Below are 26400 nucleotides of genomic sequence, written 5' to 3' on the forward strand. Positions count from 1 at the left end.
TGTGTTTTCATGTAGGATTCTAAGCACAAAGCTTATTATGCACACCACTGGTGTTAAGAGATGTTTGCTTTAACATTTTATTTTCTCACAGATGCCTGGAAGTCATTGACAGATAAAGTCCAGGAAGCTCGATCAAATGCCCGCCTAAAACAGCTCTCATTTGCAGGTAATCTCTATAGAATGATCATTTTACTCCAAGAAGCAGGGTATCTTGTTGGTCTAAGTTATGGTTGATTCTACCAAAAAAAAAAAAAAATCAGTTTTTTAATCATTTTTCACAGCTGTATTGTGATATAATTCTTATACTACACAGTTCACCCATTTAAAGAATACAATTCAGTGGCTTTTAGTGTATTCACAGAGTTGTACAACCATTGCTTCTGTATAATTCCAGGGCATTTTTATCATCACTAGAAGAAACCTGTACTCATTAGCGGTCATTTCTCAGCCCAGCCTCTGGCAACCACTAGTCTGCTTCCTGTGTCTATGGATTTGCCTGGACATTTCATAGAAATGGAATCAGACAACATGTGGCCTTTTGTGACTACCTTCTTTCATTTAATATAATGCTTTCAAGATTTCTCTCTTCTGTAACATCATATCAGTATTCCATGCCTTTAAAAAAAAAAAAAGATTTTGTTTTATTTCAGTAAAATACACATAAAATTTACCATCTTAACCATTTTTAATGTACAGTTCAGTGGTGTTAAAATACATTTACATTGTTGTGCAACCATCACCATGCACATACACCCGTTAAACAGTAACTCCATTCTTTTCCTCATCCTGGCAACCACCATTCTACTTTCTGTCTTTGTGAGGTTGACTACTCTTAAGTATCTCATATAATCATACAATAAGTGACTGGCTTATTTCACTCAGTTTAATGTCCTCAAGGTCCATTATGTTGCAGGATATTACAGAATTTCTTTGCTTTTTAAGACAATAATACTTCACTGTTAATGTGTATTTCACATTTTGCTTATCCATCAATTATCAGTGGACACTTTCATTGCTTCTGTTTTAGCTACTGTAAATAATTCTGCTATGAACATGGAAATACAGGTATCTCTTTGAGAATGTGCTTAAAATTCTTTTTGGAGGTATATACCCAAATGTGGGATTGCTGGGTCATATGATAGTTCTATTTTTAAGTTTTTGAGGAACCGTCATACTGTTTTCCACAGCAGCTGTACCATTTTACATTCCCATGGCAGTGCTCAAGGGTTTCAGTTTCTTCCCATTCTCACCAACACATGTTTTCTGTTTATATCTTAGTAGCCATCCTTATGGGTAGACAGTGGAGTCTCACAGCTTTTGATTTACATCCCAAATGGTTCATAATGTTGAGCATTCTCTCACGTGTTTATTCGTTATTTGTATATCTTCTTTGGAGAAGTGTCTATTCAAATACTTTGCCTATTTTTTAATTGGGTTTTTTTTTAATTGTTGAATTTTAGAAGTTCTCTCTACAGTATGGGGCAAAAGTAGGTTTACAGTTGTGAATCTGTGAAACAGTTTATTCTTGTATTGCTATTAATTACTTAAACTGTATTAGTATTATTTTTTTATACAAACAACTATCCCCTCCCCTTTTTTTATTTATTTTTTCACAGATTGGTGAGGGATATATTTTGGGGGCAAGAAAATATGGTTTATAAATCCTGCTCTGACCAACTGTGATTGTCATTGGATGAACTGTAATTAAATTTGTACATGTCACTCCAAACTGGTTATTACAACATGTGTAAAATTCTAGTCCTGGAGGAAACCAGCTTGCTTTTTTTTTTTTTTTTTTTTTCTTTTTTAAATTCTCACCAGAGGATGAATTGATTGATTCTAGAGAAAGAGGAAGGGGAAGAAAGAAAGAGGGAAAGTGGGGGAGAGAGAGAGAAACATTAATTTGTTACCCCTGTATACACCCTGACCAGGGATTGAACTCGCAATCTAGGTATATGGCCTGACTAGGGATGAAACCCACAACCTCTTGGTGTACAGGACAGTGTTCCAACCACCTGAACACCCAGCCATGGTGGAAACCAGCATTTTGACTCAGTGTTCTCAACCTCAAATTGAATAGCCTAGCCCTTTGGTTTATCCATGACTTTCACTGTAATACACAATGGTGTGGTAAGAAACTATGAGCTCTGGAGGCAGATACAACTGAGTTCAAGCCCTGTTGCTATCAGTATTTCATTGGATGCAGATAATTCTCTGAGTCTTGATCTCCTTCAGAATTTGTGAGAATTAATTAAAATAATGAATCTGACAATATTGGCAGCTATTCATTTATATATAGTTATTTATTTATATATCCTAGTATAACTAATGTGCCTAGGTAAGACCATTATCCTGACTGAAGTGATTTGAAACAGAATTCAGAGGAATTATTGAGTACCAGCATTTTTTTTGATAGTATCTTTTGATGCACAAATTTTTTTAACTTTTTTCTTTTGTTACTTAGGCCTTTAATGTCATTTGTAAGAAATCCTTGCCAAATCCATTGTTATGGAGATTTTTTCCTATGTTTTCTTTCAAGAGTTTTACAGTTTTCGGTCTTACACTTAGGTTCTTGGAATGTTTTAAGATAATTTCTATATATGGTGTTAGGTAAGGTCTCAGTGTTACTCTTTTGCATGTTGATATCCAGTTTTCCCAGCACCATTTGCTGAGAAGACTGTCCTTTCCCCATTAAATGGTCTTGGCACCTTGGCAAAAATCATTTGACCAAATTTGTGAGGGTTTATTACTGGGCTCTCTATTATTGTATTCCATAGGTCTGCATATCTGTATTTATGACAGTGCCACATTGTTTTGATTACTATAGCTTTGTTTCCAGTTTTTTTTCTTTTTATTGAATTTATTGGGGTGACACTGGTTAACAAAATTATACAGGTTTCAGGTACACAATTCTACAACATGTTTTCAGTTTTAAATCAGGAAATATGCATCCTCAGGTTTTAATCATTTTTTGAGATTATTTTGGCTATTCAGAGACCGTTGAGATTTTTTTTTTTTTTTTTTTAAGAGGGAGGGGAAGGAAGGGAGAAAAAGAGGGAGAGAAACATCCATCAGTTGCCCCTTGCAAGCCTCTAAATGAGGACCTTGCCCACAACCCAGGCATGTGCTTTGACTGGGAAATCGAACCAGTGACCCTTTGGTTCACAGACCAGTGCACAGTCCACTGAGCCACATCAGCCAGGGCAGGGTCCTTTGAGATTTAATATAAATTTCAGGATGAGTTTTTGTATTTTTGCAGAAAAAATCATTGGGATTTTGATAGGGATTGCCCTGAATCTGTAGATCACTTTGGATACCCTTGACATCTTAACAATATTAAGCCTTCCGATTTATGAACATGGGGTGTATTTCCATTTACTTAAGTCTTTTTAAAATTTACTTCAGCAGTGTTTTGTAGTTTCTTTTTAAAAATATTTTATTTATTCATTGCTAGAAAGAAGGGAAGGAAGGGAGAAAGAGAGGGAGAGAGAGAGCAACAAGTTGCTTCTTGCATGCCCCCCACCAGGAACCTGGCCTGCAACCTGGTCATGCCCCAAGCATGCCCCAACTGGGAATTGAACCAGTGACCCTTTGGTTCGCAGGCCGGTGTTCAGATCATTGAGCCACACCAGCAAGGGCTGTTTTGTAGTTTTTGTTGTACAAGTCTTTCACTTCCTTAAATTAAACCTTAAGTTTTTTTCATTTTGTGGTGTTATTATGAATGAAATTGTTCTAGAAATTTTCAGATTGTTCATTATTCATATGTAGAAATGAAGCTGATTTTTGTGTTGACTTTATATCCTGCTACATTACTGAATTTGTTCACTTGTCCTAGTAGTTATTTTGTGGAATCTTTAGGGTTTTCTACATAAAAGATAACATCTGCAAACAGTCTTGCTTCTTCCTTTCTAGTTCAGGTGCTTTTTATTTATTTATTTTTTACCTAATTGATCTCAGTAGAACTTTGGTACTTTGTTGAATAGAAGTGGTCAGAGTAGACATTTTTCTATTATTCATGCATGATCTTAGAGGAAAAGCTTTCAGTCTTTCACCATTGAGCCTGATACTTGCTGTGGGTTTTCATATATGGTTTGTAATAGTATTTCATATTCCTTTATATTGCCAAATAATATTCCATTTTGTGATATACCACTTGTATTTTATTCATCAACTGGGTTTTTTCACCTTGTGACTATGATGAATAATGTTACCATGAATTTTCATATACAAGTTTTTGTGTAGGCATGTTTTCATTTCTCTTAGGTATATACCTGGAATTGGAATTGCTGGGTTATGTGGTAACTCTTTGTAATTTTTTAAGGAACTTCCAAATTGTTTTTCAATCCAGCTGCATCATTTTATATTTCTATCAACAATGTACAGTGGTTTGAGTGTTCACATCCTTGCCAATACTTATTATTGTCTGTCTTTTGTTATATGTTATAGACATATTATTGAGTGTGAAATGGTATCTCATTGTGGTTTTGTTATACCTTCTTTTTATTTTTATTTTAGAAAAATGTCTTTTTTTAATAAGAACCATAATTTTATAAATTGTGTGTTATCTTCATGAAAAAATCTCTTAGCTCTCAATAAGGATCATTATTACCCTTTCATGCAAATTTTGTCTGTCTCTATACATACCACTTAACAATAAAGAATAGGGTCAACCTTCTATATATTCTCAAATATAAATGCCTGACTGAAATTTTTTTACTTTCTCAAATGTATGGATTAGATTAATGTATGTGTGGGCACAGAGACTCATCATATATCTTCTTTTTAAAGTTGGAAGTTTCTCAATGCTTTTAGACATCAAGTTAAATGTAGGCAGTGTACAAAAACATTAATGCAATTGTTTCCAGTGAACATTAAAGATTTTAATCCATGGACTCTGTATTTTCCATATCTATCTAACTCTCTGACCTCCTTTCATATTGATAATAGGAAGGAATGTGAATGTGTGTTTAGAGGAATATAACCTTTATAATATTTTTAAGAAAAGGAGGGAAAATATTTGAAGTTTATTTCAGAAAATACTAACTTTTGTTTAAGTGACAGGTACACATGTAGCTGTTATAACAGCCTGTGTACTTTCCTGTATTTTAAAATATCCCCAATAAAATACAAATGGCCAATAACAATTAAAATATACTCAATCTCATCCATAATTTTAAATGTGCATATTAAAACATGATTAACTGTTTTTACCATGATTTTTAAAGATTCAGAATTTGGAGGTATTATATAGAAAGGTGGGGGAGATGGGCTCTCCCTTACGTTACTAATACAACTTTTTAGAGGAGCAGTGAAATGGTAGCCATGAAAATTTTTAAGTCACATGCCCTCCATTCAACAATTCCACTTATTAGAAATAATCCTATATGTTATCTCAGTTAAATCATAAAAATGTGTCAGGATATTCATTCCAACATGTGGTTGCAAAAAACTGGAAGCAACCCAAATACTTCTCATTAGAGGAGTTTAGAAAGAAGTCAAAGTAAATTAACTTGAAAGGGCAAGTTAGCCCTGACTGGTGCGGCTCAGTGGATTGGGTATCATCCCACAGTTAAAAGATCACCGGCTTGATTCCCAGTCAGGGCACACCTGGGTTACAGGCCAAGTCCCTGGTTGGGAGCGTGCGAGAGGCAAACCACTCAATATTTCTCTCCTTGTCTTTCTCCTTCCTTATCCCTCTCTCTCTCTCTCTGAAAATAAATCTTAAAAAAAGAAAAGGCAGGTTATAACAATATGTATCTAGAATGATCATACTTCCCTTTAGGTAGGTAGGTAGGTAGGTAGGTGTGTGTGTGTGTGTGTGTGTGTGTGTGTGTGTGTGTGTGAGAGAGAGAGAGAGAGAGAGAGAGAGAAGCTTCTGAGGAGGAAGACCTGGGAAATTAGAACAGGCAGCCTTTACTTCTCTGTACTATTTCACTTTATTTCTCTGAGTAGGTGTTATTTTTATGAATTTCTTTAAAACTTAGTTAATTTAAATATATTCAATTTTTAAAAGGACAGATGACAAATACTTCTTTTTCCCAATTAGATGCCTTTATTTCTTGACAAATTTCTGTGGCTTTATTGCTAGTACAACTTAAATAGAAGCAGTGAAAGCAGGCATATTTAGATGGTCATGTTATATTCTCTTACTAAGTGTATGGTACTTTACATGAATTGGTTTTTGGGTATTAAACCAATTTTGGGTTTCTTGGATAAACCCCATTTAGTCATAGTGCTTTATGTGTTTCTAGATATGGTTTGCTAAAATTCTCTTGAGGATTTTTGTGTTTATGTCCACATGGGACATTAGTCTATAGTTTTCTTGTGATATATTTGTCTTCATATTAGTTTCCTATGTCTGCTGTAAAAAATCATTACAAACTTGGTGGCTTATTCTCCCACATTTCTGGAGGCCAGGCATCCAAAATCAGTTTCACTGGGCAGAAGCTAAGGTGTTGGCAGAGGCACTGGCAGAGAATCCATATTATTGCCTTTTCTAGCTTCTAGAGATGACTTCTTTGGCTTATGACCCCTTTCTCCATCTTCAAAGCCAGCAATATAGCATCTTCAAATCTCTCTGCTTTCATCATTACATGGTCTTCTGTCTTCTACTTTTTTTAAAGTTAGGAGTCTCCTGGGTTTTCAGCCTGTGTCCCTCTCATTCTCCATCTGAGGAGGCTTGTTTAGTCATCCCCATGTTCTCATATTACACACCAATGATTCAACCCATTCTCTCTATTGCCCCCCATATCTCAGGATCAGAAAAACCAGTAAATCTTGATGTCCTTCTTTTCCCTCATCATTCACATCCAGTTGGTTACTGCTATTGGTTCTACACCAAACGTGTAAGTCATATTTCTTTCTTCTCTTTCCTTTCTCAGGTATAACCTTTCTTATTCTCTAACCTATAGTATCAAAAAGCCTTATAACTGGTCTCGGAATCTCTTCTTGTAGTGAATCATCAGTGTCATTAGAAGTACCTCAAAAGCTTCTTATTGGTGCCAGTAATTATGGAATAAATTTTCAGTCCTTAAATAATTGTTATTAGTAAATATTCACAGAACACCTGTAATGTGCCTGACACCATGTTAAACACTAAGGGGAATAATGGCTGAGGAGAAGCAGATTAAGCCCTACTTTCCTGAGGTTTCCAGTCTATAGCTACTTTTCACAACAAGGTCTCCTATTCACCCTGCCTCATCTGTTCAGTGTAAGCGCTCAACATGTTTCTCATCCCACAAGATTCCTTGTTCTCTAATCATACTGCACTATTTACTGTTACAGATCCATCAGTGTATCTTTAAGTGTGGTCTATAGATGTGAATCACAACCTCTGGACTTGGAAGTGAGAAGCTGAATTTTTAACATGTTCCCCAAGGAATTCTTATTACTTATATTTCATGTGCTTTCACATTAGCATACCATGGTTGATGCAGTTCCCTCTACCAGGAATGGCCTGCTTAACTCCATCTTCTCTCTCCCTGTACCCCAAATTCCCTTTTTGCTTTCAAGTTAATCCTTCAAGACCCTGCACAGTCACCTGTTTGCTTTAGCTTTTCTTGACCATTCTTCTCTATACCTACTGCCTTATCACTGAGGATGTTTTTGGCCTCAAGTTATAGAAACCCCAACTCTTGGACTGATTTAAATAGGAAGACCATTTATAATCCTACAGAACACCCAGAGGTAGGACACTTATTAGGATTGGTTGAGGTGGGAGTTTGCAGTGTCATAAAGATCTAGATTCTTTCCACTTTGTTCTCCATGATAAAGTTTCATCTTCAGGCTGATAACACATGATTGTGCAATTCCCAGGATCACAGTCAGTCACGGCAATGTTAGCAAGCAGTGGCCTTCTCCTATCTCACAGGTCAGAACTTGGTACCATGTCTGTTCCTAAGCTAGTCCCCACCAAGGGTACTGGGAATCCTATGGTTGGCTTAGGCTAATCATCTGAAGTAGAATGGATGCTGAGGGTTAACCACCATGACCATTACGTACCCCAATCCAAAACTTGTCCATTATTCTCCATCTCTAGAGCTATCACCTTGCCTTCGCCCTCATGACCTTATATTTTAGTGGAAGATACAAGAACACTAAAGAAGATAAAATGGGGTATTGAAATAGAGTGATACAAAGGTGGGTAGTTGGTGGCAGGGAAACACTTCTAGATAGAGTGATCAGGAAAAGAGTCTCATGAAGAGGTGACATTAAAGCTTGAGACCTAAGTGATAAGGATAAGCCAGTTATGAATAATAGGTAGAGTAAAAATCCTCAATGCAGAAGAAATAGCAGATGAAAAGCCCTGAAGTAGGAACACCTTTGTGTTTATTGTGTCTCTTCCATGAAATGAAAGCTCTATGAATACAAGTACCTTGCCTGCCTTGTTCATGTCTATATTTCTAAGGTTCTGTCTGTCACAGTGGAGAGATGGGAAGAATGTGTGGGATATAGTAGATGCTTAGTAAGTATTTGTTGAATAAGTGAATCCATCCACAACAGCATAGATTGTTCCCTTTTATGAGTGCCCCTGGTACTGTGTACTCAACCTGTATTTGGATACTTTCACATTGTGTGGTTTCTGTACACATCTGTCTCTCCTCTTGCAACTCCTTGAGAACAGGGGCCACGCAGGATCCATCTTTGTTTTCCCATTATCGACACAGCACCTAATCTCATTGTGAGCCCTCCTGTTACTGTATAGATGAACACTCAACCTAAATGTTAAAGTGAACTTTTTGTGATAATATACCTAAAAATGTCCTCAGTGTCTTTTTCTACCTGGGAGTCTGCAGCAATCTTACACTCTTCAGAAAAAGTTCTTAGGGAATTATCAGTGTTGGATAGAGAAAAAAAGAAACCTTTACCACTGTCTTATGTAGCTTAAACTCTTATGTTGTATACTTGTGTTATATACTTAGGTTGAGTTCTAATTGGAACAACAGTTATTCATGACAATATTGCTTATCTGGAGCTTAACTTTTTACTTGCCATTGAAACCAAATTTTCTTCCTTTGAAATTCTCCAAGTGAAACAGATACTATACAACTAATAATAACTTTCCCCTCTTCTAAAAAAATAACCAAAGACAGAAGTACTTTAAAATCTGAAAAAACAAACAGCCACAATAACAAATTAAAAGCTAGCCAGGGTCCCACCACCCAAAAGTAACTATTATTAACATTTAAACATGGATATCTTTCGGACATAGCATGCGGTCCCCAAATTGTACTGAATATGCTTCATAACACAAACTATGTAGAAATTGTATAGGTGGTCCCAGCACAGTTATGTTTAAGAACAACATGCCTTGTCTACAACAGATACCATTATTGTTTTGGTATCTATTAATAAAACTAAAAACAATATTTGTAAATGAAATAATATGGTTTACTTAATAAAAATATAAAGACCATTAGCTGTTTGTTCCTTTCAAAAAGAGTGTGGCAGTTTTTACTGTGCCCCATCCCTTTAATGAGAGAAGCACATCCTTTTAGAATCAACTTCTATTGATTGTAGAAAGGTTTTTGTAAAACAAAAAAAATAAGAAGTGCTCATTAATGGCTTGGGACTGGTGAGTAAAACAAAGCATCTGTTGAGGGTATTACTCTATACATTGACTATCACAGCACAAGAGAGTGTTCTGTGTAGAGGTTTACTAACATTCCTTTTAAATTTTAGTGTGGTGCCTGTGTGAAGGTAAGCTTCCAGACCCAGGTACTTTGTTACCTGTAAACAAAATGGGGATCATAGTTGGAGTTACACAGTCTAAGGTTCAGATTTTGTCACACTAGCTGTGTCACCTTCAGTGTGGTATTTCAATTCTCTGGGCCTGTGTTTACTTACCTTAAGTTGAAGCTAGTAACTCCTGCCTTGTGTGGTCATTAGGACCATAACGTGAAATAATGCGTATAGCACTTTTTTACACATACACAACATAGAAAATAGTCCATAATTTGATAGCTTGCTTTTTTCACTGTATCTGTCACAAGTGTTTTCCACATTATCTGTCTGTATCCACATCATTTGAATGGCGATCTAATGCAGATTTTTAGCTAGTCTTTAATAGAATTCACCCTTGAGCAGCCTCTGGCAGTGTTATTCCCTAGCACAGGCCTTTCTTTTAGTACTATGCAGTTTCCTGTTTGCTGCACTCCTCACAATGCTGGTGGCTCTGATCCTACTACAGGTGTTAATGGTTTGAGGATGCTGGGGATTCTCCATGACGCAGTTGTGTTCCTGATTGAGCAGCTGTCAGGTGCCAAGCACTGTAGGAATTACAAATTCCGTTTTCACAAACCAGAGGAGGCCAATGAACCACCCTTGAACCCTCATGGCTCAGCCAGGGCTGAAGTCCACCTGAGGCAAGTTCCATTCTTTTCTATAAGCAGTTTTAGGTCCCGATTTATTATCTAATGATATTATTATTTTCCCATATAATCTTTGACATTTCCAGTGTCAGTGCTGTCCTTTATTGCTTCTATTAAAGTATTTCTCTAATATTCTAATCCTTTGGCTCCAGGAAGTCAGCATTTGACATGTTTAATTTCCTGGCTTCTAAACATCGGCAGCCTCCTGAATACAACCCCAATGATGAGGAAGAGGAGGAGGTACAACTGAAGTCAGCTCGGTGAGTCTTCAGTGGAGAGGGGTCATTAGAAATACCCTTTGTTCCCTCTCCTCAGGTCTTCAGGGCACTGTGTAGTTTTACTTGGGCAACATTTAAGAAGACTGAAATATAGTTTGTGTTGAAGTAGTAGTAGCTGGCGGCGGTGGGGGGGGAGATTAAAATAACTCTAAGATGTATATTTTCTTTGACCACAGTATACTCTGTCAGCTTTGGCTGTACCGCTGTAGTCATCATGGTCAGAAAGCACTATGTGTATTAAAAAATAGACCTAATTTTAGAAAGTACTTTTTATGCTTGGCTTTGAACAAAGCAAATATTGTACTCATATTCTCTAGGAACCTTTGATCTAAGTCTCATAACTGATTATTTCCCGAATAGAATTCATTAATAATGTGCCTTGTCTTTTAAGGAGGGCAACTAGTATGGATCTGCCAATGCCCATGCGTTTCCGGCACTTAAAAAAGACTTCTAAGGAGGCAGTTGGCGTCTACAGGTATGGCTAAAATTCTAGAGAATCATAGGAAACTCACAAAGTTTTCCCAACTGCTGGAGTAACCTCCCTCATTCAATAAGTTAGGTTTTATAGATATTATTAATTGAAATCTTGGGATCCTGCAGTTCTTTCATTGAACAAAGATCTTAACACAGATCAGCATTACAATGTTGCTACTTGTAGTGACTCACAGAATGGAGAAATTTTGAATCCTTGTCCATTTGTTAGAACAATTAATATGCTCAAATCAGGTGGGGCCAGATTTTTTTTTTTCCCCCAACTGTCTATCTCTCTTGAGGGACTAACAGACCAGGAAATTTCATTCATTTATTCATGTAGTCATACAGTTAACCTTACTGCAAAATTTGTGACTGACCTCTCTCTGTCTTTATGTCTTAGGTCTCCCATCCATGGTCGGGGTCTTTTTTGTAAGAGAAACATTGATGCCGGTGAGATGGTGATTGAGTACGCTGGCAATGTCATCCGTTCCATCCAGACTGACAAGAGAGAGAAGTATTATGACAGCAAGGTAAGTCTCACACTTTCACTCTCCCAGTTCTTTTATTTTATTATAAAAAATGTCCATCGACCATAAATATCTCTAGATCAATAAATAAATAGTGCATTTTATTGATTCAAGAACATAGGTTTTTGTTGTTTTTTTTAACATTTTAACACCTCTGAAACTTATGGTGGGCCCAATAAAAGTTCATAATCCGCTCTAAGGATTTTACACAAAATATGCTTTGAAGGTTTGTCTGAGTGGACCCCAGAATTAAAAATACATAGCAACACAGTTTTTAGGTTTCTCTTACCTGCGGGGACATTAAGAATCCAGGAATCTATTGCCTATAATCTAGGAATTTTTGGAAGCATCTTGAGAGAAGGGAGAAATCTGGACATTTTACTAGAAGAGACACTGTTCATCAGTGGCTATAAGTCACATCAGGAAAAGGTTGGAAAATGTTCTCAAATTTAGCTGTAATAACATGTTCTTCTCCATTCTCCTTCACGTACAGGGTATAGGTTGCTACATGTTTCGAATTGATGACTCAGAGGTAGTGGATGCCACCATGCATGGAAATGCTGCACGCTTCATCAATCACTCATGTGAGCCCAACTGCTACTCTCGGGTCATCAATATTGATGGACAGAAGCACATTGTCATCTTTGCCATGCGCAAGATCTACCGAGGAGAGGAACTCACTTATGACTACAAGTTCCCCATTGAGGATGCCAGCAACAAGCTACCCTGCAACTGTGGTGCCAAGAAATGCCGGAAGTTCCTAAACTAAAGCTGCTCTTCTGCCCCAGTGCTGGAGTACTAAGACCCAGAGCCATCCAGAGCAATGCTGAAGGCCTTTGCCAGCAGCTAGGAGTTCAGGATTGAGTGGTCAGTTGAGGGGCCTCCATAATGTCTGAGCTCCCTTAAATGTCCTGTATTCACATTATACAAGTGAGCATAGCCCTGGAGAGAGATAATGGTCTCAAAGAAAAGATCTGTGATCTGTTTTCAACTGGGGCCCTCTGATTGATTATATGCTGTTAAAAAGTGGGAAACGGGGTCCCTAGTAGACTTGCCTGGAAGGGGCTATGGGTTAGTTATTTTGAGAGATTGGGCCTGAGCATCTCCTCAGAGAGAAGTTGCCATCCTCTCCTTGGTCCTTTCCCAAGCACTGTAAGCAAGGAGTCAGGCAAAGCCTCACATATAGGGTGGGTGGGTTGGTTGGTTGGTTGGTTGGATACTTGATAGTTTGCCATCCAGGCTCAGCCAGTAGCCATCTGTTGAACAAACAGAGAAAGTCTGGTTGTTTTCCCTATCTTCCCACATGAGGGTTTACTTCTAGTTGGGAAACAGGAATCTTAGCATCTTTAATGTCAAAAGTCTGTTTTGGGGTTGTGCCAATTAATTACCAAACATCTAGCCTGTGGGCTTTAAGTGGGAGTATTATTCCCGTGAGCCTTATCTCAGCCAATTACCTTTCTTGATAATAGGAGCAGCTTCCCTCTCATTCCTTCTCTTCACTCTACTTTTTTGTTTTCCCTGTTCTTCATCCCCTGCTTTCCCATTCTTTCTGGGTGGTAGGAGAGTGACTCCCTGCTCAAGGACACTGCCTACTGGGCATACCATGTGCCTATGGAAACGTTCCCTGAGCCTGTGAGCACTCCCAGTGGGGAAATGGACAGGAGCCATTGGCCAGAACCAGACAGAATTAGTTTTCTTAAAGCCCCACTGAGAGTTTTAACAAAATATACATAGCATGATATTTTAGAAGAAGAAAAGATCATTTAAATAATTGAATCATGCAACGACCAGAGTATCACAACCAGGGTGACCTCTGGGCCCCATTCCTAGGATATGGTGACTTTATTTTCCTGTTGTTAAGACATAGGAAGACTTAATTTTTAAATGGTCAATTTCCAGTTGAAGGCACAACACTAATCAGATTTCCACGCCCAAAACTTGGGGACTAGACCACCTACTATTGAGGGAACTCTGCCACCTATGCAAAATCTATGGATAAAGTAAATTAAATGACACTACTGCCCTGATTACTCCTTAGGATGTGGTCAAACAGCGTCAAATATGTCTTCTCTCCCTTCCCCCAAGACAGTGTCCTGAACCTATTAAATTAAGTCATCAGATTTTACTCTGTTCTGTTTACAGTTTACTATTTAAGGTTTTATAAATGTAAATATATTTTGTATATTTTTCTATGAGAAGCACTTCATAGGGAGAAGCACTTATGACAAGGCTATTTTTAAACCGCGGTATTATCCTAATTTAAAAGATTGGTTTTAAATAATTTTTTATTTTCATAGGATGAAGTCAAAGAAAATATTCAGCTGTACACACAAAGTCTGGTTTTTTCCTGCCCAACTTCCCCCTGGAAGGTGTACTTTTTGTTGTTTAATGTCTAGTTTGTGCCCTGTTGACATAAACGTTTCCTGGGTTTGCTCTTTGACAATAAATGGAAAAGGAAGGTCACCCAACTCCATTGGGCCACTCCTCTTCTTTCCCACACTGTCTCTCTCCTATCTGGCATTAGCTAAGAGTGGCGAGAGGTCGTAATCTATTTTCCCCTCATCTTTCTTACTCCAGAGTTGGCAACCACGTTGAATGGCAACCTGACATTTCCATCACCATCTGCCTCATAGATCACCTCGTTCCCTTTCCTCTACCCACCAAGTCCTCATACCTGCAAGAACCCACAGATTCCCCCATGCCCTCTTTTGGGGCAGCCTGTTGAAACTGAAGCACAGTCTGACCACTCACGATAAAAAGATTCCTCTCTGCCTTTGTCAGCCATAAGGTTTCAGAGTAGTATAGTCCAGTGGAGGCAAGACAGCTTGTTCTCCACAGGAGAATCCCGATCCTATGGAAGTCTAGCAAAGCAATACAACCCAGCCCAGCACTCTGCTCCAGGACTCGTGGTTCTGCTGTGCCTTCCATCCTGGGCTCCCTATTCTTCCGTGACCTTATGAACTTTGGTGGCTGTGCTGGAACATTGTCACTGTTTTCACTGTCATGCAGGGAGCCCAGCACTGTGGCCAGGATGGCAGAGACTTCCTTGTTACGGAGAAGTGCCAGCAGGGGACTGGGGAAAAGCACTCTACCCAGACCTCACCTCCCTTCCTCCTTTTGCCCATGAACGAGACACGGTGGCCCAAGGGGTTCCGCTATTGTCTGGTTTCCTTTATTATTGCACTGTGTGAGGTTTTTTTTTTGTTTTTTTTTTTTTGTTTTGTTTTGTTTTGTAAATCCTTTTATTCTTTTTATTTTTTTCCTAGAAAAAAAACCTTAAGCTGCATTTGTTACTGAAATGATTAATGCACTGATGGGTCATGAATTCACCTTGAGAAAGACCCCAAGGCCAGTCTAGGGGTGGGGGAAACTCAGCTAAACAGACCTAGTTACTGTCCTGCTAGGCCATGCTGTACTGTGAGCCCCCTCCTCATATTCTCTTTCTACCAGTCCCAAACCCTGAGGCCAGGGGAGGAGCCCACATCTTTCCTTCTGCCAGCCACAGATGGTTTGCCTTGCCTTTCCACTCCCTAATTATAACCACAGAAATGAGAAATTCCTCCTTACAGCTCAGCCTTGAGTTCATTGCCAAAATTCAGCATACCTGCCAGCAACTTGGGAAGAGAGCTATGGTTTCCCTGCAAGAAAGAAAGAAAGAAAGAAAGAAAGGCAAAAAAATGGGATAGCTACCTTCAAAACACCTCTGAGTTTGTTTTGAAAGTGACATAAGGAATCTGCACAAAAGTGCAGACAGGAACTGTGGTGGGTCATTCCTAAGAATCCCCCAAGGGGTACCCCAAATCCCTAAGGAGTAACAGGCTGCAAACCTGGTCAGTTCTCAGTGAGAGCCAGCTCCCTTACAGCTTTGCTGCTAGAACCTGTTGTGGCTGCATTTCCTAGTGGCCAGTGAAAACTGTGTAACTAGAATAGCTGCATGGCGCTGACCCTTTGGCCGGAATTTGGTCCCTTGGCTCCCGCTCTGTTACTGTCCACCAATCCCAGCACAGCCCCTCCTGTTTTTAGACCAATAACAAGAATTAAGGGGGAAGCCCTGGCAGCTATATATGTTTTCAACCAGACTCCTTTGCCGGGATCCAGTCCACATCCTGCTTGCCTCGAACCCCCGGCCAATGCAGTGAGCACCATGCAGCTCCCTTGATTTAAAAAAAAAAAACAAAAAACAAAAAAAAAAAACCTTTTAATGAATGTATCTTTCTAAAGGACTGATGTTCAATCAAATAATCTGAAAATACTAAAGGTCAAAACCTTGTCAGATGATAACTTTTAAGTTTGATTTGGAATTTTTTAAATAGTTTTCTTTTTGTTTTTTTTTGTTTGTTTTTGTTTTTTTAAGGAAAAGCGGGTCATTTCAAAGGGCTGGGTGTAATTTTGTTTCATTTCCTTCATTTAAAGCAATACAAGGTTATTGAGCAGATGGTGTGTGCCGAATCATGAATACCAGTCAAGTTTCACACTCTGAAAACTTGCAACTTTTTTGTTTTGGTTTTCAAATAAATATAAATATGATATATATAGGAACTAATATAGTAATGCACCATGTAACGAAGCCTAGTTCAGTCCATGGCTTTTAATTCTCTTAACACTATAGATAAGGATTGTGTTACAGTTGCTAGTAGTGGCAGGAAAATGTCAGTCTGGCACTTCTCTGATCCGAAATGAGGGAGAAACCCAAACCATAAAGGATAGTGGAAACGGCCCACGCCTAGGATCAGAAAGAAATGCAGAAGTGGTGTCACCTGGATCTTTTTTCTGCCCGTGAATGTTGCCAGGCAGTATCTGTACTCCTTGTTTCCTATTTTTGGTTATGAATGTTGGGGTTACCACCTGCATTTAGGGGAAAATTGTGTTCTGTGCTTTCCTGGTATCTTGTTCCGAGGTACTCTAGTTCTGTCTTTCAACCAAGAAAATAGATTTGTGGTGTTTCTTTCATTGAACTTTTAACAGTCTCCTTAGTAAATACAGGTAGTTGAATAATTGTTTCAAAAAGCTCAACAGATGACAAGCTTCTTTTTTAGAAATAAGACATTTCTTGACAACTTTATCATGTATAACAGATCTTTGGTTGTTTATTTTTTTCCCCCTTGTGTTCTTCCAAGCTTCTGGTTAGAGAAAAAGAAAAAAAAAAAGGAAAAAAATGTGTCTAAAATCCATCAGTGTTAACTCCCTGTGACAGGGATGAAGGAAAATAACTTTAATAGTTCAAAAAATAATAATGCTGAAAGCTCTCTACGAAAGACTGAATGTAAAAGTAAAAAGTGTACATAGTTGTAAAAAAAAGGAGTTTTTAAACATGTTTATTTTCTATGCACTTTTTTTTATTTAAGTGATAGTTTAATTAATAAACATGTCAAGTTTATTGCTGCACTTCGTGGAGCTTTCTTTTGGCACTGCCTTGGGTAGAGAGTTGGGGGTGGGCTGTGGCTTGTAACCTGATTACAAAGTACCTTCCACAGTCCTTTATTTTAAGGTGGAGTAATTAAATCATTCCTCATTGCCTTCTACATTCCTCAATGAAATTTTCTTTCCTTATCAATGATGTCTATTCAGGACCTAATTAATTCTGGATTGTGAAGATAGGCTCAAGAAGACAAAGGAATAGCTCCTTTACTGTCTACATACCTCCCTCCTAGAAGCAGTTGCTTCTAGGGATTTTCTCCCAATCTGTGAATGTAATAAAAGCATTTAAGGGAGAACCTGGGCAGCACTCTTTCTTTGCTCCACTCCACCTTAAGGCTGAAATGGGATTTATTTATTACTGTTTCTTCTAGGATGGGGGAGGGGCGGTGCTGGTGGGGAGGCAGTTGAGAAATACCTGTAAATGTTCTGCAAAACCAGGGTCACTAACCCCTGGCCAAAGAAGGTTGAGTTTACACTATAGCCAAAAGAATGGAAAACAGTCCTCTTCATGGAGGATGGTCCTCAACCTCCCTCTAGATCAATTGGCTGCAAAGCTCAGTCCCCACCCACCACATCTTCCCCACTCCTCATCCTGAGTCACCTTTTTGGATTTTGGAAGTGGAGCGCCATGGGGACTCTAAATGATCAGGCAGTGTTACAGGCCATCTTCAACCCTGACACCCCATTTGGAGACATTGTTGGGTTGGACTTGGGAGAGGAAGCTGAGAAAGAAGATGAGGGTGAGTGTTTGACCTTGGATTATAGCTCTCTACATTGGCTGGTCTGCAGGCCTCCCTGTGGAGGTAGAGGGAAGTGGTCTTCTTTGGCTGGCGGGAGGGAGGAAGGACTTAACAAAGTCCCTTGTTTGTTCCATGCCCCTTGGGCAATGATTGAGATTGGAATTAAAGGTTGGCTATACCTTAGTGCACTGAAGGTGGTTTGGCAACTCACTCTCGGAAGAAGAGAAAGCCAGGGTTTGTTTCAATCCTTTTGTCCTCACACTTCTGAACTTACCTGACCACTTTATTCTCTCCATGATCCAAGCTTAACTGTGTTGACGTGTATTAAACTCTCACATCTTTGTCATAACAGAGTGTGTCACCCCACAATGGAAGAGGGCAGGGCATGGTTTCAACCTAAGCAAGCATTCAGTGTTACATACTATTACCAGCCAAGCACTGAGTTGATCCTTCCACAATGAGTGCACTTCGTGATGGAGGTAATACAGTAGAACAAAATGGAGATGGGCTAAGGAGCCAGAAAGACCTGGGTTCAAATCCAAGCTGTGCAACTTACAGGCTGTGTGACCTTGAGCAAGTATTTTCACTACAGTGAGCTAGCTTTATTCTCTTGATAATGGGAGCCAACCAAGGTCCCCTTCCCAGGTCCCTTTGTGACTTAGGCAGTGCCAGCTCTCAGCCCTGGTGACCTCAGGTCCCCCTGCCCCAAATACTGTGTCTGACTCCTGCTGTGACCAACACCTCAGCTTAGTTAAGTTCTTGCTCACGTTTCCAAAGCCTGAGGTGGCTTTTGCTTCTTGTTCCCAATTGCATACCTGTCCCCTCCTGGCTCCCTCCCTTGCACAGATGGTGTTTTCCCTCAAGCACAGTTGGAGCAGTCCAAGGCTCTGGAGCTGCAGGGGGTGATAGCAGCTGAGGCTGGTGACCTCAGCACAGCCCTGGAGAGGTTTGGCCAAGCCATCAATCTGTTGCCTGAGAGGGCGTCAGCCTACAACAATCGAGCCCAGGCCCGGAGACTCCAAGGAGACGTGACAGGTGAGGGCAGATGCTCTGGACCCTCTGCTGAAGAGGCCCTGGGATGCACAGACCAGAGATGAAGTGTTTGTGGACCTGGGGAAAGGGGTGGGGAATCATTAAACCCCTCTGGAATCTGCATTCTTACCTCTAAGAGATATTATGGACCCTGCTAATCTCTTGGGGCTATTATGAAAGTCAGAATAGACTGCATTCCATTTATTTATTTATTTAACATTTAATGAGAATCTACAATTGTGGCAATGGACCAAGTGCTGAGGACACAAAGTTAAAAAATATAGAAACTAAGGCACTTTACATGTAATCTGTAATTAATTTAATCCTCACAACAACCCTGAAAGGTATGTACTACTCTTACCTCCGTTTTATAGATGAAGAAACTGAAGCATGGAGATTAGGTAGCTTACTACTGTCCTACAGCTGAGAAGTGACAGCTAGGATGGATTCAAATCAGGTGGCAGTGCTCCATAGTGATACTGCCTCTCAAGAAACTCACAGCCTGGCGGGGGACAGACAACATAATTACGATATTGCCATAACGGGTTAGGAGGGATCTGCTCCTGAAGGATGAATTTTGAAGGCTAAGTAGGAGTTAGGTGTCTGGAAATGAGGAAGTAGAGAAAGTCTATAGAGGTCCAGAAGGCATGAAAGAAAGAGGGAATTTCCGGTCTCCAGACGGAGCAGAGAGTAGAGAAAGCAGGGGCTAGGGCTTGGAGGGCCTACCGGTAAACAGGAATCTCCAAAAGGCTTTTCTTTTCTTTTTTTTTTTTTAAGATTTTATTTATTTTTGGAGGGAGAAGGGGAGAAACATCAATGTGTAGTTGCCTCTCGTGCACTCTGAACTGTGGACCTGGCCTGCAACCCAGGCATGTGACCCAACTGGCAATCAAACCAGTGACCCCTTGGTTCATAGGCTGGCACTCAATCCTCTGAGCCACACCAGCCAGGGCTCACTAAAGGGTTTTTAGCTGGAGAGTGGATCAAGCCTGCTGCATTGTGGTAACTTGTAACTGGAATGGGGACGATGGGACAAGGGGAGCCAGCCATGCTGGGAACCAGAGAGCAGGTCTGTCAGTGAACCACAGAAGTCCAGTAGGGAACCCCTAGACTATTGAAACTCGGTGGTGGAGGTACTCTTGGGACCAGTGATGCCAGGCTGGAGAGTCTGGACTCCATTATGGGAACCGTGGAGAACCTCAAGAGCCCCTTTTCCAGGCTTGTCTGCCACCTGGCTCTGGCAAGGCAGCGCTGTAAATGTTACTGGAGACATCCTGCAGACCTAATCCACAAACAGGATCAGAGGCAATTCTCCAGGAGGAGGCTTTCAATTCCTCCAGACCAGTTCCTCCGAGGGAAACCAAGCAATGTCGTCAGAGCTTCTCAAAGGTCCAGGTCCAGGCACGGTGGGGAACATAGCCCCTGCTGGGTTCCAGGGATCAGAACAGAGCAGGAAGATCAGCCTTGCTCTAGGATGAGAGCTCCCCCACCACCAAGATGAAATGCAGCTCAGCGGACCCTACAGTAGACACCAGCAGACTCCCTGAGGTCGAGTTCAGATGCCTAACCCCAGGATTTCATGAGGAAAGTAAAAACGGGGCAGGCCAGCTCTGGTTCCAAGACCTTCCAAGAAAATTGGATTAAAAAAATTAAGATTATGGAAATAAAGAATGAGGAAAAGCAGTAAGTGGAAAAAACAAGTAAGGGGTAGCTGTTTTCAAAAATCACACAATGGGCCCTGGCTGGTGTGGCTCAGTGGATTGAGTGCCGGCCATTCGATTCCCAGTGTAGGGCACATGTCTGCAGGCCAGGTCCCCAGCAGCGGGCACGCGAGATGCAATCACACATTGATGTTTCTCTACCCCTCTCTTAAAACACACACACACACACACGTATACAATGGAAGAAGGGAAAAAAACCTTCAAAATGAAAGAGAAATGGACTGCACTGTGTTTGTAAAAAACAGTTGTTCGGACTCTGGGATTTAGGGTTAGTCACCTGGCACATGGAGGACGGTTAATAACATGTCAATATATGTGGAATAAATTGCCATATACATGATAGCAACGGGCCACGTTCGTGAACACAGTAATCATTTAAAATGCTCCCAGCAACTTTGTTTTGCTGTGAGACTTAAGTCCCAGTTCTGCCACTAAGTGGCTGTACAGGCGGGCATGTCTTCCCCATCTCTTCCAGTCTTCATTTGTGCAATGGGAAGAGCAGTAACTACCTCTAGGTTAACTTGCAGGTTAACGTGCAAGCGGGCCGTAAAGGGCAGAGCGGCAGGCCCCAATCCTGAGCCCGGACTCTGTGCTCCCTTGTCCCACAGGAGCCCTGGAGGACCTGGAGCGCGCCGTGACGCTGAGCGGCGGGCAGGGCCGCACTGCCCGCCAGAGCTTTGTACAGCGCGGGTTACTGGCGCGGCTGCAGGACCGGAATGACGACGCCCGCAGGGACTTCGAGCGAGCAGCGCGGCTGGGCAGCCCCTTCGCGCGGCGCCAGCTGGTATTGCTCAACCCGTACGCCGCGCTGTGCAATCGCATGCTGGCCGACATGATGGGGCAGCTGCACGGCCCCAGCGACAGACGCTGAACCCGCCCGCGGGCCAGGGAATGGCGCGCCCTAAACCAATAAAGCTGCCGACTCGCACGACTCCCGCCTTTGTCTGCACCCAAACGCCGTCCTAGCCCGGGCTAGGGCTCAGGGAGGGCAGGGAGGAGTCGGCAACTGCTGTCCACCTGTCCCTGGGGGTAGGGGCCCGTCGGCGAGGTGGGGCATTGATTGGCCACGCCTGGTGCGCGCTGCCCCCGGCAGCGCACTGCAGTGAGCGCCAGGCCTGAGCAGTTGCTCGGGGCTGAGCTCCGGCAGACTGTCAGGTGACTCGCTCCAGAAGGTGGGGTGGGGACTCTTCGTGTACCCCCGCACTCGGGATCACCTTCTCAGCAGCAACCGGAAGGATGGGAAAGGGGGCTTAGGGCGAGAGATGCGAAGAGGGGGGAAGAGAGACGGGGCCTGGAGTAGGATTGTTTTCTGGGGGAGGCGCACGTTGGCGGAGTATTTGTGTATGTGTGTGCGCGCACGAGCCCGGGCCAGGGGTTGCTGCGTGGTTGCTTCTTGTTTCTTTGTATCTGCGGGGAAGTGCCTGTGTCCCTTGAAGCCAGAGAGTCGGTTTGGGCGTTTGGGCTTTTGGACTTGGCTGTTTGCGTCCTTGCCGTGATCCCTGTGGGTCGGTCTTCATTTGTGTTTACATGCATGATTTATTTTTGCTTCTGGAAAGTTAATTCCTGGAGGAATTACTAAATTTGCCTGGTTTGATCCCCTTCTCTCTGCAGCCTGGGTCTTAGGCCGGCGCCACCATGTCGCTGCCTCCACGCCCAGCTACCATCCCGCACACACTGCAGCTCCTGCTAGCCCTTCTGAGCTCAGGTACTTGGCCTCAACCTGGGCAACACCCCATTTCATCCCTTGGTCAAGCACTTTGGGAGTCATGTCTCCTGTCTCTCTCCTCCCTTCGGTTTGGGTGCTCACTTCAGGCATTAGTCATCAGAGCTGGGTTTCCCCTCACACACCTACCCCAGATCCAGCCAGTTCCTGGTGAGAGAACCCAGGTGCTTTGTCTCTTGGCCTGCAGCCCCTCGGTAATGACCTAATCTTGGTCACAGAACAGCACCAACCCTAGCCAGAACCCCCTGTTATGTTCCAGGTTGGGGAGAGTTGGCGCCACAGATCAATGGTCAGACCTGGGCCAAGCTAGCACTTCGGGAGAATGAACGTTACCCCTTTACCTGCCAAGTGACAGGTGGGTCTGGCATCCCCCAGTTGACTTGGTATCTGGATGGACAGCTGCAGGAGGCCAGCGCTTCAAGACTGCTGCATGTGGATGGGGAGGCCTTCTCTGGAGGCACAAGCACCTTTACTGTCACTGCCCAGCGGGCCCAGCATGAGCTCAACTGCTCCCTGCAGGACCCGGGCAGTGGCTGGTCAGCCAACGCCTCTGTCATCCTCAATGTACAATGTGAGTGTCCATGAGGTGGGCAGGGAGAGAGGTTCACTGCCCAGGGATCCCCAGCAGCTACCTGGCAGGTGGTCTGATAGAACATTTAACAGACATTTAAGCACTTCGCAAGTATTAACTGACTTTAATCTTCACAACAGTCCTATGAGATAATTACTATTATTATCCCCATTTTATGTATGAGAATATAGGCACAGAGAAGTTAGCAACCTGGCAGAGGTCAAGAAGCAGAGCCAGTATTTAGATCTGTACATTTTGGTTCTAGTGTTTGCATTCTTGATCACTGCAAAATGCTGCCTCTCAGGTAGACATAATCATCCTATTTCCAGTGTCCCCTTGAGGAGAGGTCCCTTCTGGGTTTGGGAAGAAAGGGTAAGGAGTATGAGGGGCTTTGGTGAGAGCATATTGGCCTCTGCTTTGCACCAGTTAAGCCGGAGATTGCCCAGGTCGGGGCCACGTACCAGAAAGCTCAGGGCCAGGGCTTCCTGCTTGTTCTTTTTGCCCTGGTACGTGCCAACCCACCTGCCAATGTGACCTGGATCGACCAGGATGGGCTGGTGACTGTCAACACCTCAGACTTCCTGGTGCTGGATGCCCAGAACTACCCCTGGCTCACCAACCACACTGTGCGGCTACAGCTTCGCAGCCTGGCATACAACCTCTCTGTGGTAGCCACCAATGATGTGGGTGTCACCACTGCTTCACTTCCTGCCCAAGGTGAGTATGGAATCTCAGTACAGAAATGGGAGAACTTGTTACCCTTTGGATGAGTTCAGTGAATGAGTTGTCCCCAGCCACCTCAGGCAAGGAGGACAGAGGAGTACCTGTGGCACCTCAGAGTTGGGGGCCCTGCCCACTTGGAACCTAACCAAAGGACCACCTGCAGGACTCCTGGCCACTCGGGTGGAAGTGCCACTTCTGGGCATCATTGTGGCTGGAGGGCTATCCCTGGGCACCCTGGTGGCATTCAGCACCTTGGTGGCATGCCTGGTCTACAGGAAAGAGAAGACCAAAGGTAGGGCCAAAGTGGTGGGGGGCAGAGGGTGGCTGGGGAGTAGAGCTGAGGTCAGGGTGAGCAGCAGGGCAGAAAGAGTTGGGCAGAACAAGTCATCTCTCACAAGTGGCAGGACAGGCGTTGTCGGGTGTGGACATTGGAGAGACCCCCTGCTTGAGAATCCTGGGTCTGAAAGGGCAGGGGGGCAGAGCCCAGAGTGGGTGGGCACACTGAAAACAGTGCTGTGGTTTCTTTCTCCTTAGGCTCCTCCCGGCGCCCGTCTCTGATCTCTAGGTAACTCTTCCTGGGGGCTGGGTGGATGGGCTGAATGGAGATGCAGCATGGGAACAAATAGGAATCTGCAGTTGCTGGTGGTTCTGGAACTGGCCCAAAAGAAGCCTGCTGGAGCCAGGTCATATCTCCTGGCTTTATCCACCCTGTAGTGACTCCAACAACCTGAAACTCAACAATGTGCGCCTGCCACGGGAAAACATGTCCCTCCCATCCAACCTTCAGCTCAACGACCTCACTCCAGATTCCAGAGGTATATCCAGGACCCTCTGTTTGCCCATGTTTTATCTTCAGAAGTGCTTTTAAGAAAAAGAGAGACCTTGGTGCTTAGGAGAGACAAGGTCCCATCAGGCACACTCCTTGTCCTGGGCACCATCCCCTTTGTCACCCAACAGGGAAACCAGTAGATCGGCAGATGGCTTGGAACAACAGCCGGCCAGAGCTTCTGGATTCAGAGCCTGGCGGCCTCCTCACCAGCCAAGGTACCCTCCTCCTTCACCCCTCAGCCCTTGTACTTTTGCCTCTTAAGTCCCCAGAGGCAGAAAGGGGTCTCCTAACTTCCAAGAATGAGGGTTACCAAGACTCTCGGCATCTCTGACCCTGCAGGTTTCATCCGTCTACCAATGCTGGGCTACATCTATCGAGTGTCCAGTGTGAGCAGTGATGAGATCTGGCTCTGAGCTAAGGGCAAGATGAAAGGTCCCATGGCCCCTGGGCGCTCTCCCGCTCCTCCAAGGCATTCTCTGTCCGGCCATGTTGCCAGTGAGAAGAAGCCACCTCCATTTTTGTTGCACCCCTAACTGGGGTGTCCTCTCTGTCATCTTCATAATGGTTCCACTGGGATCTGACCCTCAGGGGCACAGGTATCCTTAGCATGGCTGCTGGCTGGACCTGAGCCCTTTATCTAATTCAGGTTGGGGGCCTGCATGTGATGCTTGTGCCCAGGCGGATACAGCTCTTTGCTCGTGTGTTCAGATGTTATCTGGCATCTTACGTGTGGCATAGCCCTGTTGGCTTGGGCCTGCTCTGCCTCATACCAGTACTTAATACCTTATACAGCTGGCATGAGGGCATGCCTGGTTGTGGGACAAGGAAGGCCCTGCACGTCTTAGATTTCTTTCCCTGTGCTATGTAGCTTTGTTCCCTCAGGGAAAATTTAAAACCCTATTAGCTGTATAGAACCAATATGCTCTTTGCACTGGAACCAACCCCTGGCCCAGGGGCACTAGCCAAGCATAAACTATAGTCTCTTGCTGTATACCTCTGCCTTTTCTCTGTCCCCACCTTCTCTTGGACATCTTAAGTTATAGGTTGGACCTTTTCCACTTCTTCACCAGGCACCAGACTTCCCTGTTGGTCTGGTCTCTGGTGGTGCTAGTGCCTGGTATTTGCATAAATCAGGAGGAAAGAGGGAGGTGAGAAGTCTAGTGATGTCCGGGACAACATGTAGCTATGCATATTTTTCTTAGTGTTTTTCTTACGGTGTTAGCACTTGAAGCACATCCCCTGGGAAGGGGGTGAATGAGGGCTCTCTCTGTGGGCTCCCCAAGTCTGGCTTTCCTGTGATTCACTGAGTCCTTGAGTTTGATCGTTTCCCCCTCCACATGTCTCGCCTCCATGAAAGCTCAGCCCTGACCTACCCAACTGCCCCATCAGCAGGAAGCCACTCTTCGGTTCCATCCTCTGCTCTTAAGGGAATGTTCATAGTGGCACATAATCCAACAGTGCCAGAAGCCAGAATGGAGAAAGAGGGATACCACATACCCCAAAATGACATAAGGACATGTAACAAAGCAACGTGGAAATGATTGTAAATTAAGTGTATTTCTCCCTTGTTTTGTCATTTTTCTCAGTTACAGCTTAGGATGGTGCTGAGCACACAGTAAATTTAATAAACTTGACTGAATGAATGTTACATGTGTTTCATTCTTCAAATAGTTTTCTTAATGAAATTTTTAAATCACACAGTGGAGAAAATAAAGCAGACACCTGTGTACCCACCATTCAACTCTGTTGAATCTTAACATTCTGCTTTATTTACCTCAGATATTTTGTTTTTAAAAAATTTTTCTCTAATTACCAGTGGCAGGGCTGCCATTTTCTATTTCAGGAATGCTAAGTGGGGATCATAGCTGTACCCAGTGATTGAATCTCCCTTGGTCACTCTCACTTGGCATACTCTCCCTGCTCAGGACTGTGGCTAAGCAACACTGAACTCCTGTGCCCTGACCAGAGGTACAGAAGTCTCAGGCTAGGCTGTG

General features: G+C 42.8%; 3 protein-coding genes across 11 annotated transcripts in view; all 3 read left to right on the plus strand.

The window, feature by feature from the left end:
• Positions 1 to 14821, plus strand: part of KMT2A (lysine methyltransferase 2A) — an 86096-nt gene extending 71275 nt beyond the window's left edge. For both annotated transcript variants that reach the window (XM_054592343.1, XM_054592344.1), the window contains 6 exons: positions 92 to 166; positions 10190 to 10368; positions 10527 to 10630; positions 11040 to 11123; positions 11523 to 11652; positions 12143 to 14821. In XM_054592343.1, the coding sequence (XP_054448318.1) occupies positions 92 to 166; positions 10190 to 10368; positions 10527 to 10630; positions 11040 to 11123; positions 11523 to 11652; positions 12143 to 12418 (848 nt within the window). In that variant the 3' untranslated portion in view covers positions 12419 to 14821. The remainder of the gene's footprint in view (positions 1 to 91; positions 167 to 10189; positions 10369 to 10526; positions 10631 to 11039; positions 11124 to 11522; positions 11653 to 12142) is intronic.
• Positions 14822 to 17516: 2695 nt separating this feature from the next.
• On the plus strand, positions 17517 to 21485 carry TTC36 (tetratricopeptide repeat domain 36). The gene is made up of 3 exons (XM_054592629.1): positions 17517 to 17807; positions 18654 to 18842; positions 21169 to 21485. Exons 1-3 carry the CDS (start codon positions 17576 to 17578, stop codon positions 21429 to 21431), a joined length of 684 nt encoding a protein of 227 aa, XP_054448604.1. The 5' UTR covers positions 17517 to 17575; the 3' UTR covers positions 21432 to 21485.
• Positions 21486 to 21646: 161 nt separating this feature from the next.
• On the plus strand, positions 21647 to 26116 carry TMEM25 (transmembrane protein 25). 8 transcript variants are annotated; one of them, XR_008530771.1, is made up of 10 exons: positions 21658 to 21732; positions 22172 to 22265; positions 22543 to 22854; positions 23281 to 23571; positions 23741 to 23869; positions 24112 to 24142; positions 24292 to 24392; positions 24535 to 24621; positions 24746 to 25002; positions 25764 to 25808. XR_008530771.1 is itself a non-coding variant. In XM_054592363.1 (9 exons), the coding sequence occupies exons 2-9, from the start codon at positions 22196 to 22198 to the stop codon at positions 25945 to 25947; spliced, it is 1200 nt and encodes a 399-aa protein (XP_054448338.1). In that variant the 5' UTR covers positions 21647 to 21732; positions 22172 to 22195; the 3' UTR covers positions 25948 to 26116. The 8 variants fall into 8 exon arrangements, 7 of the variants coding, with proteins under 7 accessions (XP_054448338.1, XP_054448339.1, XP_054448343.1 ...); XM_054592363.1 differs by lacking the exon at positions 24746 to 25002 and having other exon boundaries at positions 21647 to 21732; positions 25769 to 26116; XM_054592364.1 differs by lacking the exon at positions 24746 to 25002 and having other exon boundaries at positions 21652 to 21715; positions 25769 to 26116.
• The last annotated feature ends 284 nt before the right edge of the window (positions 26117 to 26400 follow it).

Source organism: Pteronotus mesoamericanus, unplaced genomic scaffold (assembly GCF_021234165.1).
Source record: "Pteronotus mesoamericanus isolate MK-2021 breed Mesoamerican mustached bat unplaced genomic scaffold, CSHL_Meso_final scaffold_36, whole genome shotgun sequence".
Classification (NCBI taxonomy): domain Eukaryota; kingdom Metazoa; phylum Chordata; class Mammalia; order Chiroptera; family Mormoopidae; genus Pteronotus; species Pteronotus mesoamericanus.